General features: G+C 44.1%; 1 protein-coding gene across 2 annotated transcripts in view; it reads left to right on the top strand.

Annotated features, from left to right (window-relative positions):
- MICU1 (mitochondrial calcium uptake 1) overlaps positions 1 to 12,428 on the top strand; it is a 672,580-nt gene that overhangs the window by 483,187 nt on the left and 176,965 nt on the right. For both annotated transcript variants that reach the window (XM_086922279.1, XM_086922278.1), the window contains exon 10: positions 8,037 to 8,145. In XM_086922279.1, coding sequence (XP_086778405.1) covers positions 8,037 to 8,145 — 109 coding nt within the window. The remainder of the gene's footprint in view (positions 1 to 8,036; positions 8,146 to 12,428) is intronic.

The following is a 12,428-nucleotide window of genomic DNA, read 5'->3' as shown; positions in this document are numbered from 1 at the left end:
ATTGCTCCAGGAGGGGGGAGGTACGCAGCCACCCTCCCTAGTTCAAGTAATTTTGGTCCCTGAGGATGGGGTTCCTGGGCCTCTGGAGGCTCAGGGAGGGAGGCCACGCAGCCCCTCAACCTTTACTTGCAGATGTCTTTCCTGGGGGTGGGTTCACCTGGACCTTTAATGGCTCAGGGAGGGGGGGCACGTGGTCCCCCCTCCCCTTATCATATTGAATTCAATCTAAGGGTTGAGCTCCCTGTTTTTTTCCAGTCCACTTGGATTGCAGCATTTTTTGTTGGGTTGGGGGGGGGACAGGGGCCTAGGAGTTCATGGTATCCCTACCCTACCCTCTTATATTACTTTTTATTTTTTACTTCAGGACAAGGAGACTAAGTCCCCAAGTCCTGTAATGGCTACCAGCAACATATTTCTGATGTTGCTGGCAGCCAATCAAACCACTTACTCCTGACTCCAGTGGGAACGAGATGGCCCAAGGGAAATAAATCTCCATGGGCCAATCGGTATGCTCTATTTTTAAACCTGTACTCTCACAAGAGTCTCTCAAGCCTCTTGCGGACTCAACCATACAGATATACAATTCTTTTTAAACCCTAGTTTTTCAAAAAATACTGGATGGATTTACACCAATTCACACAAAAAAACATTATATGGGCCAAGGTCTATCTTCCTGCCAAATTTGGTGTAATTCCGTTTTGCATTTTTTGCTGTGGCACTTCTTAAAATTTTTTATGAAAAATGCATTGGCATTTTGATTTTTGAGACCCCCCTTTTTTATTGGCCCCTTCTTGACTGATCACCCCAAAACTTACAAAGCACAAACTAATCAAAAGGTAGCACCTTTTTGAAAGTATCATGGAGATTCGTCAAATGGGGCCAAAGTTATTAGAACGAGAAAAACGCTTTTCCTATGGGACAGCTGACCCAACTATAGCTACCTGGTGGCAGTCGCCTCTGGGTAAAAAAAAAAAAACACTTACTTACTTTAAATAAATGTGCGCTATTTCCAATTACTCTTTACAGATGCCCCCACCTGTTTTATTTGTTATCCAGTCTAAAAATCACTTTGAGGCATCTCTTCTCCCAAGTCCTGCCCGTGCCCCTCATAAATGAAAGAACAAGGAGATTTTCAGTTTGCTCCCACCTGAACAAATTTACTTCATGGCAGTCTTTTATCACTTAAATTGTGCTTAATTGGCTGCTCTCGGAGTGTGGAAGTGCACCAAGTCCATCCAGGTTCAATCAGGCTGCAAGTGAGAAAGCGAAACTAATGAACATGATCTAAATAAATAGTTGAACTTTGATGCAACCTCCATCTGTGAACTACAACTAAAGTATACAGGATATTTGAAAATACCTTTGATCTCGATTGTTATGGGGTTGGGGAAGGACCAGTGCTTGAAAATGCTACAGTTAATTCCTTCTGACGTTTTCCTTTGCTTGGGTAGGGTGCATGTTTTTGTTTGTTTAGTAACTGATAGCACGTCCAAAAACCAAAATTTCCATGGTAGCATCCTGGTACCATGGTACCAAAGTAAAACCTAAACATTGAGTTAAACATTCCTAAATCGTAAAATGTAAGTTTTGCACGACAGTGACGCAAATTCAATAAACTGATTAGAAACCTAATTCAGCAGTTTGTTTGCACAGGCAGTAAAGAAAAAACTGTCATTTACTATAGCTAACAAAAAACAACTGTGTGGGTGGGTCTATAGGGGAAACAAATTTAAAGACCTACAGAGTATCCTATCCCCCAATCTAACTATAACAAAAACACAAGGGATACTGAGGTCTATAGTGGGCTCAATATTGTGTGCCAATTCCAAAGTGAAGCATGTATGAACAAGTGTCTGATCAGAAAGGGAGGTAAAGTGTGAGAACAAGACGAAAATACTCCCATCAGCCCACCACTTGGCGGAAAATCGTCATCTGGGATTTTTTGTACATAAACTGGTACCTGTTAGGTCTCTCACCTGATGATATTGTGAGAAGACCTAGAAACAGATCCTCCAGTGACGAAGAAAATGTGTAAATGACATGGCTAGATGGGAGGGGTTGCAGTGAAAAAGAAAAAGAATTGTGAAAGAAAAGAAGGGAGATAAAAGTACCTAGTGTGATGCCAAGGCAATGTACTTTATTTGGGGGTCTTCACAGAGGTAATATTAAAAGCAACAGTATGTGGATAGTATTTAAACAAATATTACTATCAATCAGATGGATCTGGTCGACATGTTTCAGCCTATAAAGGCTTTCTTCAGGACCTATGATATGGGATACTACTGCAACAAATACTATACAAGTTATCAATCACTTGTTAGAAAAACCACAACTAAGTGGATGCCTACCGTGTACCAGTACCATGTAGTAGGTCAGTGGATTCTCACCTGTATAAAAATATAGAAGGAACAGACACGAGAAATACATGCATAAATTATGAAAAACAGCAATGTGTACACTAAACAACACATATATTGGCCTTAGATCCCATGTGGGACAAATGTAGTTAAAAGGACTCACCCAAAGAAATTGTGGGGAAAGGCCTCACCTCGCCTGGCACTCGCTCAGGTCAAAAGAGGCCCCGCTCAGAGGAAATAGAAAAGGTAACAAAATATCCATTTTCAAATGATTCTTTTGAAAATAACAAATAATGATTTATTAATCCATGTTCATTGTGAATCTTCCTCAAACTACCTATTTTTAAACATAAAACAGTGGACAGAGGATGTGGCCCAAAGGCCAGTCAGAACTGACCTATGACACATGTCTAGCATTCTCTAGGACATAGAGGTAGGATCACCAAATGCAATAGCTGTTGGTAGAGCAAGAAAGTTGACCAGCATCAACCTGAGCCGTAGAAACCCGCCCAGGAAAGCAGGTCAGCAAGGTACTCCAAATAAGCCAAGCCAGTATTCCAAACAGAGTCGCTGCAGCGAGCTCAGTAGCTTCTTGAATGAGAGCAGTTCAACCCACCTGTCCATCGGTACCTCGGGCTTCAACTAAGCTGAGGGGGAGGTACCGAGGCAAGTGGAGACTGTGCTTATCTAGCCCAGCGGCTGACCAGAGTGGAAACCACCAACCGTGGCTGGTGATTGGTCAGGAGAGGCTAGTGGGATAAGAGTCGCATCAGTAATGTAATGTGCAGAATTTTTTTTTTTTTAAAGCTATTTCATATTATCATGATTGTTTCAGGCTGTCGAATTCGGAGAATGAGGCAAAGTAATGGAAATTCAAAGCTCCTTGTCTCTTAGATAACAAAACTGACTAGTCCGGGCAACATTTCATGTGCGCAGCACCTATTGGTTAATATGGCCATATAGACAATATGATTGGCCCTTACATGGACCAATCCTATATCGCCTATACCGGCATGAAAACGCCGCCATAACTGGAGTGCCCGCCGTATTTAGTCCACAGAAGTGGAAAACATGGAAAAAGCACCCTGTGTCAATGGCCTGAAGCGCATAGAAAGCACTAGCTTTCGAAGCCGGAATGACTGGTACCATCGTAGAACGGAGCCAGGCTCACTGTGTAAAGGAACACTCCATTGGTGAAGCGGCTGTACTAGGACACCTGATTGGTCCCGGCATTTATCAGTAACAGCTCCCTAGATACGGCTAAACACAGTTGTAATGTGATCGTGTGCGTGAATGTGTAGAGCCCTATGTCTCCCCAATTTCAGCTACGCAACGCTAAAGTAGTACGTATCGGCAAAAAAGAACAACACGTCCGAGGATCGTAATCAGGAAACATGCCATGCGTTGTTCTGATGTCATATAAACAAAACAGCGCGACTAAGAATGTGCAGACGGCCCAATGGGTAAAAGGCCGTTTCAACATTCCCGATTGTCCATAAGTCGACCAAATCGCAGTTCTCGAAAAAACGGCCAGATGCCATCCAGAGCCAACTCAAACCGGGTTCAAAGAGTCACCAAAAAGAATAGGTTCAAAGGCTATATGAATCTGCAAAAGGGCGGATATATATATATATATATATATGAAAGCTCCTGAGTCTCCCTCCCGTCCGGAAAGAAGATAAAAGCACTCCAGGTTTCGCCACGATATTATTTATTCACAAGGCAGTAACGACAAACGCGTTTCGGACAATAGTCCTTCCTCAGTGTCGCTGGCATAACCTCCGTGACGCGTCTTTAAAGCAAATCACAGAAATTAAAGTTGGACTATGTACACATAGACCATAGAGTTCGAGCGTGTGATACAAAGATCAAAGAAATGGGTTGAATGTGGCAGCCATGTTGCAATGTATGTCAAACGGCAAAGGGTATATATGAAAAACAAAGTATATACATATGGAAACACTCTTGTTTACAATACCCAAAACATTTCATTACATTAATGAAGGCAATAATTATATACATATTAATGACTGATTACCATTGCCAGGGAATCAAAACATACAGCCGTGGATCGGCACGGCCCTGGCAATCAAACCCAAGAGAGTTGCCTCTCATAACCAAAAAGTGCAACAATTGCTTCAAAATACGAGAGATGCAAAAGATCAAGCCGTGGATCGGCATAGCTCCGGCAACATATAAATGTTATCCGGAGTAAAACAAATGAACAGTGATAAAGAAAAAAGTAGAGAATAGCAAATCAAACACTTTTTAAGAAGGATTATGAAAATGATCCTACAAATTCTAACTGATTCTAAGCAAGTCAAACTGTATATATTACAAAGCATCTATATACATCTCAGTGTTCTTTACCATATTCGGTTTCTATAAAAATGATTTACTATCTACAATTTACAATTACTGTTCTAATCATCAAGAGTTCAAATACCTCCATTGTCATGTTGAGCTTATGGACAATGATTCTTCACATGAGTCAGTTGGTGGAGATTAAGGATGGGAAAATATGAACAAATTTGCAGGAGTCATGATCCTAGAGACATGTGAGATTAGGAGTTTACCCAAAAGAAAGGAAAAGAAAGAAATTCCAGGATGCAAAGCAACAGGATAGTGATGTATACAATAAATGAGGGAAGTACATGTATGGATAGATCTTATTATCTGCCAAGATGTACAGTCAATTCCTCACCTATATTTAATCCCATTGGGTTCTTGGTTTGTAGGTCAATAATGAATCTTGATTCAAGTCTGCGGAGACGGAGCAATCTATCTCCCCCTCTAGGATTAAGAGGTACATGGTCTATGCCGAAAAAACGTAATAGCTCCCTATTACTTCCATGTTTTTCCGCAAAGTGGCGAGCCACTGGATAGACTGGATCCTTGTTCACAATTGCCCTTATATATATATATATATATATATATATATATATATATATATATATATATATATATATATATATATATATATCCAGAGACTCCGCGTTACTCTGCTGACGCTGCAAATACACGGACACAGACCCAAATTCCAGTCTTCAGTTGTTTATTGCTGTGCCGCCATAACGTTTTGGCTCTCGACGAGCCTTGATCACATGACATATATAGATAATATAGATATATATTTTTTTCCCTGTATGTATATTTATTTATGTGTGTGTAGTGAGATATACACACTGCAAGGCAGCACACTTGCTCTGTCTCTTCCTTCTGATGACCGCAATCCTTTGTGTGTGTGTCCAGCTTCTGCCGGTATCCTTCCACTGTTTTACTTCTGTGTATGATTGGTCAGTATGACTACCTAGTGGTACATTCTGTATATTTTAATGTGCTTCTGCAGGTAAGTGGTGTGGATTCCACAATACACCCAGTCTGTATAAGCGTATCCCTCTCATCCACATCCTGTATCTAGCTAGGGTTCTGGTTTTGTATATCTCGGCATGAGTGAAATCTGTCTCTATGCATGTCCGTCTTGGTATCCACTGTTGGGTATGCTTACTTTGTACGGCCTGGTTTTGTCGTACTGTTTTTTCCTTTCTCTGGATATCATTTTTTGCAGATTAATGGATCCAGTGCATAGTTCTGCTTTGTCTCTTAGTGCAGAAGCTCATGGATTTCTTCCATTGTGCACTGGCCATTCAACTCTATGATTTTCCTTCGCCCTTTTCTAGGGGGTGTAGGTCATACTGTCATTCTCCGGACTGTGGTGCCATTGCCTTGGTTTGTTGATGCTCCATTTCCAGAGCTTAATGGTCTAGTGTCAGCCATGCTTGCACTTGCGGTCTCCACCTGTTTTAGTCCATCTTCTTGGCGGACTGGTTCTCTAACGGAACTTGGTGGTGTTGAGTCGCTGACCCGCCGCCAATGGGGTATAGCTTTGATATCTATTCTAAGTTCAGGAATCTGTGGCTAGATGCGTCTATCAGATGAACAAGTTACTTACCTTCGATAACAATGTATCTGGTAGAGACACGGTCTAGCTGCAAATTCCTTAATGCAAATACATCCTCCCCACTCTGCAAGGGCCTTTTCAGGTCGGGTTCTTACTCTCTGATTCTTTCTACCAGTAATATCTGTCTTCACTCGTGTTAGTCTACTTCGCATCCTTCACCTAGTCAGGTTGTCATCTTCTGTTTTACCTATAGCTTCTCAGCCCATTCTCGCAAATGGGTGGTGGGCTCATATGTCCATACATGCTCATGCACCCTGGTTCTTTCCAGTGTGGTGGTTGCTCATGTCCTTTTCTCCTCCCTTCCCTGATGTTTTGTCCATTGGGGTGGGGTCTATGTGACTCTGTTGCAGTCAATTGATCATATTTGGGGGTGTGGTTGCAAATTCTGTGTTGCAGAAAAGTTATCACTTGCCATACCTTCATGCTGTCCAGGTCTTGTCGTTTACCTTGGTATTCACGTGGCTGCAGACTGTTTGTCGTTGCCATATCAGTCAATTGCTATTTTGCCTTTTTGGAGGTCTCGTTCTTTGCATATGCGAGACTGTTTCTGTGGGGCGAGGACTCTGCTCTCGCCCTTCCGGCTCTTCCTTTATGTAGTGTTCTTCTCTACAATGCATTGTGATGTTTCTCATCATCATTTACTTTTTCTTTTATTATCATTGTTGTCTCAACAGATGTTAAACCGTTCATAGCACACTGTTCCCACGTTCATTTTTAGTATTGGCTCAGCGTTTTTCCGTGGAAAAGTTTTACAGTAGAAAACAGACGTAAGCGCGCCTGGAGTTACTTACATGGCTCCACTGATGTCCTATCCGTGGAGGACGTCAGGGCTGAGCCATGTGACGCCGTCTACCGGCACCCAGAGGTACTGCTTAAAAATCTCCGTATCCAGACTGGTGCCTGGAGGATATTCTAAGTTAAGGAATCTGTGGCTAGACTGTGTCTTTACCAGATACGTTGTTACCGAAGGTAATTAACTTGTTCTTCTGACAACCAATATCTCTCTGAATCCAGACTTGTGGCAAAACTGTGCTATACAAATATTGAGTGACCAAATGTATTTATGATAATACATTCAACATAAAAAGTGAAATAAATCGCTCTCACTAAATTAGTCTGATAATTAGCTCTCGATCAGGTTATCAACACCCTCAAAAATATATCAGAATTCTGTTTGATTTAACGTGTCTGCATTGTGACAGATGCATGCTATTTGACCTGTCACAAAACTGTTTGTATCATGTCTTTATTGTGCTAATCATAATCCAGAATTTCATGGATCCCCACACTCCATTTTCTACCGTATTTTGTACTACATTTGTCCCTTAGGTGACTTTAGTTGGTGCGTGAAAACATGGGCCTCTGAATCGTCCCAAGTGACAGTAGTAATCACATTGAGGCAATGCGAATGTTTTCTACCACTTTCCGTTACTTGTCATGTTTGCTGCTGTCAATACACATCTTGAGCTGTTAAGCATGTTTCAGACAATGTACAAATGTACAGTATAATCTGCAAACTGAGTACTGCAATAACTGTCTTTGTTCACTTTTCATGTGGTTTTATAATCTAAATCTATTTTCTGTGATGTTTTCGTCTAACACCAGTCCTTGTATTTAGTATGTTTTTGCATCATACGTGAATAAAAAAATAATAATAATAATAATTCAAATGTGCCAAGAGACCCAACCCCCAATGGCGGATTTCTTTGTTTTTCCAGGGGCTCACCTTTGAAGAAGTAGAACATTTCTTTACTTTCCTCAAGAATATAAATGACGTGGACACGGCTTTAAGTTTTTATCACATGGCTGGCGCTTCCCTCGATAAAGGTATGGCACTCTTCCACAGTTGAGTGGCTGTTTTTTCTTACTTCATTTGTAGCAGTATGAAAGCATGATGTTCAGTACACCCTCGTGACGGCAAAGATACGATGCAGAAGTGGTCCTTGTTCCTTTCAATGTCAAGCAGGAGTTAAAAAAGGGGACTTTATCAATTTTATTATGTTCTAAAATAAAAAGTGGTCAGACATTAGCATTGTAGATACGAAATCCGAATAGAACGCACAATGGTCCTCTCATGCTCAGGGTCCTACATTAGCTTCGATTCAAAGCTGTTTACAATAATTGACTTTTAATGGGAAGGACTGTTTTTCTAAGATTCACTGGGAAGATAAGTCAAACAATTACATTTTATTAATGCTGAAATTCTAAATTGAATCATTTGTTGATTATAGTCAATTGAATGTAAATTTAAAACTAATTTACTCCTGCTGTCTGCCAAAAAGAACCCATCTGATCAAAGTAATAGCAACATAATCATATTATTGAAAAAATGAAATGCTTGTCTAATTTGCTTTGTGGCCACTTCATTGATTCCTGTCTTCTATTTTTAAGTGCAGCCTTTGGGAGTTAAGTGCTGCTTTTATGATGTGCCCTATAATGCTATGTATTCACAGTAGGAACAAGTTTATATATGCTAATGCTTCCATTCTGGGCCATAATAACCCAAACCTGCAAACTTGGCCCTGGAGGATGACCTCAGTGCATATAGATGAAATGAAATGAAAAAGAAATTTCTAAAGCGCACTGTGGCCAAGCGGCTTCCTGGCGCTGAGGAGCACAACAGAATCTACAAAGGGGCCCAAAGAGATTTAGCCGGGAAATGCCTGAAGGAAAAGAAACGTTTTAAGGGCTTTACGAAAGTGGGAAAAGATAGGGATAGAACGAATGGAAAGAGGGAGGTTGTTCCAAATCTGGGGGGCCAACACAGAGAATCGGGTGCCCCCGGTGCGGGATTTGCGGAAGCGGGGGACGTGAAGAAGAGAAAGAGAAGAAGAGCGGAGAGTACGACTGGGGGCATGAGAAGAAATTAGGGAATTAATGAAGAGCGGGGCAGAACGAGCATGCGCTCGGAAGGCCAGGCAAGCTAGTTTGAACTGAGATCTGAAATGAACCGGGAGCCAATGGAGAGATTTGAGGGCCGGGGTGATGTGGGAAAATTTGGGGAGACGAAGGATAAGGCGGGCCGCCTGGTTTTGGATGGCCTGGAGACGGCGAGTTTCGTAGGCAGGGATACCAACGTACAAGCCGTTTCCATAATCCAGGCGGGATGTAATAAGGGCCGTGATGATGGTTTTAAGGGCATCAACAGAAAAAAAACGGGAAATCTTACGAATTAAACGGAGTGAGGAAAAACAGGAAGACACAACAGAACTGATTTGGGTGTGCATGGACAGATCATTACTGATCTTGATGCCCAAGGTTCAAACAGAGGAAACTGGTGAGGGGGGAGGGCCAAAAGAAAGGGGCCAGTGAGCTGAGGACCAGGGATTGGACGAGCCACCAGTGAGGACAAGCTCCGTCTTATCGGGATTGAGCTTCAAATGATTGAAGCTCATCCACTGGGAAATAAGAAGAGTAGAACAGAACTTAGGAAGAGAGTCAGCTGGGGATGAGAGATCAAAAACGAGCTGGAGGTCATCTGCGTAATTGTACACAGAGACCCCCAGCTCGAGAAGAGAGGAGATAAGGGGACGGATGTAAAGGTTGAAAAGAAGTGGGGAGAGGGAAGAACCTTGAGGGACACCACATGTGACCGGAAGAGGGGGGGCAGAAAAATCAGAGAGGTGGACTGCCTGTGATCTGCCTTGAAGAAAGGACGCGATCCAGGAGAGGGCAGTGCCCTGGATGCCCGCTGCGCTGACACGGTCGAGAAGGATGACATGATCGACCGTGTCAAACGCAGCGGACAGATCTAAAAGGACCAATGCCTGGGGGAGGTTGCAGTCGGCCTTCCCCTTAAGTTCATCCAGGACCGCAAGGACCACACCCTCAGTGGAGTGGCCTGGGCGAAAGCCCGCCTGGTGGGAGGCCAAGAGATGATTCTCCTCAATATAGGTGGAAAGGCAGGATGTCACGTAGCTTTCGAGAATCTTCCCTAGATAGGGGAGAAGGGAAATCGGCCTAAAATTAGATGGAAGAGAGGGGTCCAGGCCAGCTTTCTTCAAGATAGGAAAAACAATAGCAGACTTAAAGGAAGAGGGAACACAGCCCAAAGCCAAAGAAGCATTGAGAAAGGTGAGGGGAGGGGTGGGACAACTGGTATAGAGGGTTCTGAGTATCCGTGCAGGGGCACAGTCTGCGGGAGAGCCGGATTTGACCTTGACAAGCAGGTCGAGGAAAAGCTCAGATGAGATAGGTTCAAAATGATCCAGAACAGAAGCAAGCAGATGAGACTGAACGGGCAGTGCAGGTTGAGACACAATAGGAATATTGGCCTTGATGGTAATAATTTTATTGATGAAGTAGTCGTTCAGAGAGATTGAGAAGGGGCAGGGGAAAGACAGGTGCGGTCAGAAGTGGCAAGACTGTGAACTAGTGAGAAAATCTCACGAGATTTGTTGGCCGAAAGGGCCACTCGCTCAGTAAAATATTTAGATTTGGCCGCTAAGATGGCTTTTTTATAGTTGTTAAGAAGAGCTTTATATTTGAGGCGGAGTGTGGGGCAGTAGTTGCGGCGCCAATGACGCTCCGAGCGCCTGAGCTCTAATTTCAGAGATTTAAGGTCGCTGGAACACCACTTGTGAGCGTCATGGGGGCGAACTGATTTGATCTTTTTAAGTGGGGCGACCTGGTCGCAAGCAGAAGAAAGCCAAGTATTAATGGCATCCGCCTGACTTTCCAAAGATAGGTCAGTCAGGGTGGGAGTGGATGAAGATAGTAAAGAAGAGAGATCATTAAGATCAGTCTTGTTCCAGCTTCGAGCCAAGATGTTTTTAGGCAAAGGGGCTTTCTCAGCTTGAGCCAAGTGAATAGAAAAGGAGATCATGAAGTGATCCGACCAGACGCAAGGAAGAATGGAAGTGGCCGGAAGATTACAGCGTAAGGACCAGATTTGGTCCAAGATATGACCGTGAATGTGGGTAGGGGCCGAGACGTGGGGTGAGAAGTTAAGGCACTGAAGTGTGGCAGAGAAGTCTCTAGATGAGGAGTCCTCCCTCGGATCACCCGGCCAAAAGTTGAAGTCACCGAGCAGGAGCAGCGAGGAATTATTTACCGCCAAGGTGGCCAAGAGGTCCTGCACGGTAGACACAAATGATGGCATACTGTGAGGGGGGCGGTACATGAGGACCACCGTAAGAGGTGCCGGGAGATTAAGAGAGCGGGCCACCAGAAAGTCGACGCTGGGTATACGGGGGTGCGGAAGAAGCTGGAATTTCATAGAAGAGCGAATTATCATCGCCACACCCCCTCCCGTTTTTCCGTCAGGGCGGTCGGCACGAAGGACATAGTGGGTACTAGGGAGAATGGCCAGAAGGTCCGGGAGTGAATCAGAAGAAAACCAAGTTTCGGTGAGAAAAAGAAAATCCGGGGAATCAGTATCCAAGAGATTGAAAAGAGCAATTTGGTTTTTAACGGCGGAGCGAGTATTAAGAAGAATAGCAGAGACGGCTGGGGAACCAGAAGTGGGGCCAGTGGCAAAGGACGAAAGAGAAGCAGGAGGGGCGGGACATGAGCAGGAAGAGTGGGGGACATAGATTCCGTGTGAAGATAAGTGTTGAACTGTAGAGGAGGAGAGGGGGACAGGAACTGAAAAAGACCGAAGTTGGGCAGAGGAATACACTAAAGGAAAGGCAGGGTCTATGGCCCCTGGTCCCGGCCCCTCGCGGACGGGGGCAGACGGGCTTAAATTAGGCGCAACTTCGGCGCGCCTTCGTCGCGCCCGCTGCGCTGCCGGGACTGGCCAACCATTATGTAGGGACACATGAGGGGGAGTGGCTAGGGGGGAGGGGCCCAAACGCTGCAATGCTGACCCAGAGCCGCCCAAGATGGAGGACTCGCCCGTCTCAGGAGGAGACGATCAGCGGGAGGCGCTCTGGGTGGCGTGCAAGAGGGAGAAGATGGAAGCTGCTAAAAGATAGTGCCGTGCGCGGAAGTTCAGAGCGCAGCTGAGGGGCACAGCGAGCGATGACCAAGGTCAGTGGGGGCTGTTAAAAGTAGACGTTGCTCCCGGCGAAGCCTCGGAGTTCTGAAGTGCAGAGTGATTCACTTTCACTTCTGGGTATTTCAGAAGAATCAGGAACCCATATGTCAGGGTAGAGGCAACAGTTTCA

Source organism: Lissotriton vulgaris, chromosome 5 (assembly GCF_964263255.1).
Source record: "Lissotriton vulgaris chromosome 5, aLisVul1.2, whole genome shotgun sequence".
In the NCBI taxonomy this organism is placed as follows: Eukaryota; Metazoa; Chordata; class Amphibia; order Caudata; family Salamandridae; genus Lissotriton; species Lissotriton vulgaris.
This window is presented reverse-complemented; position numbering and strand designations above follow the sequence as displayed.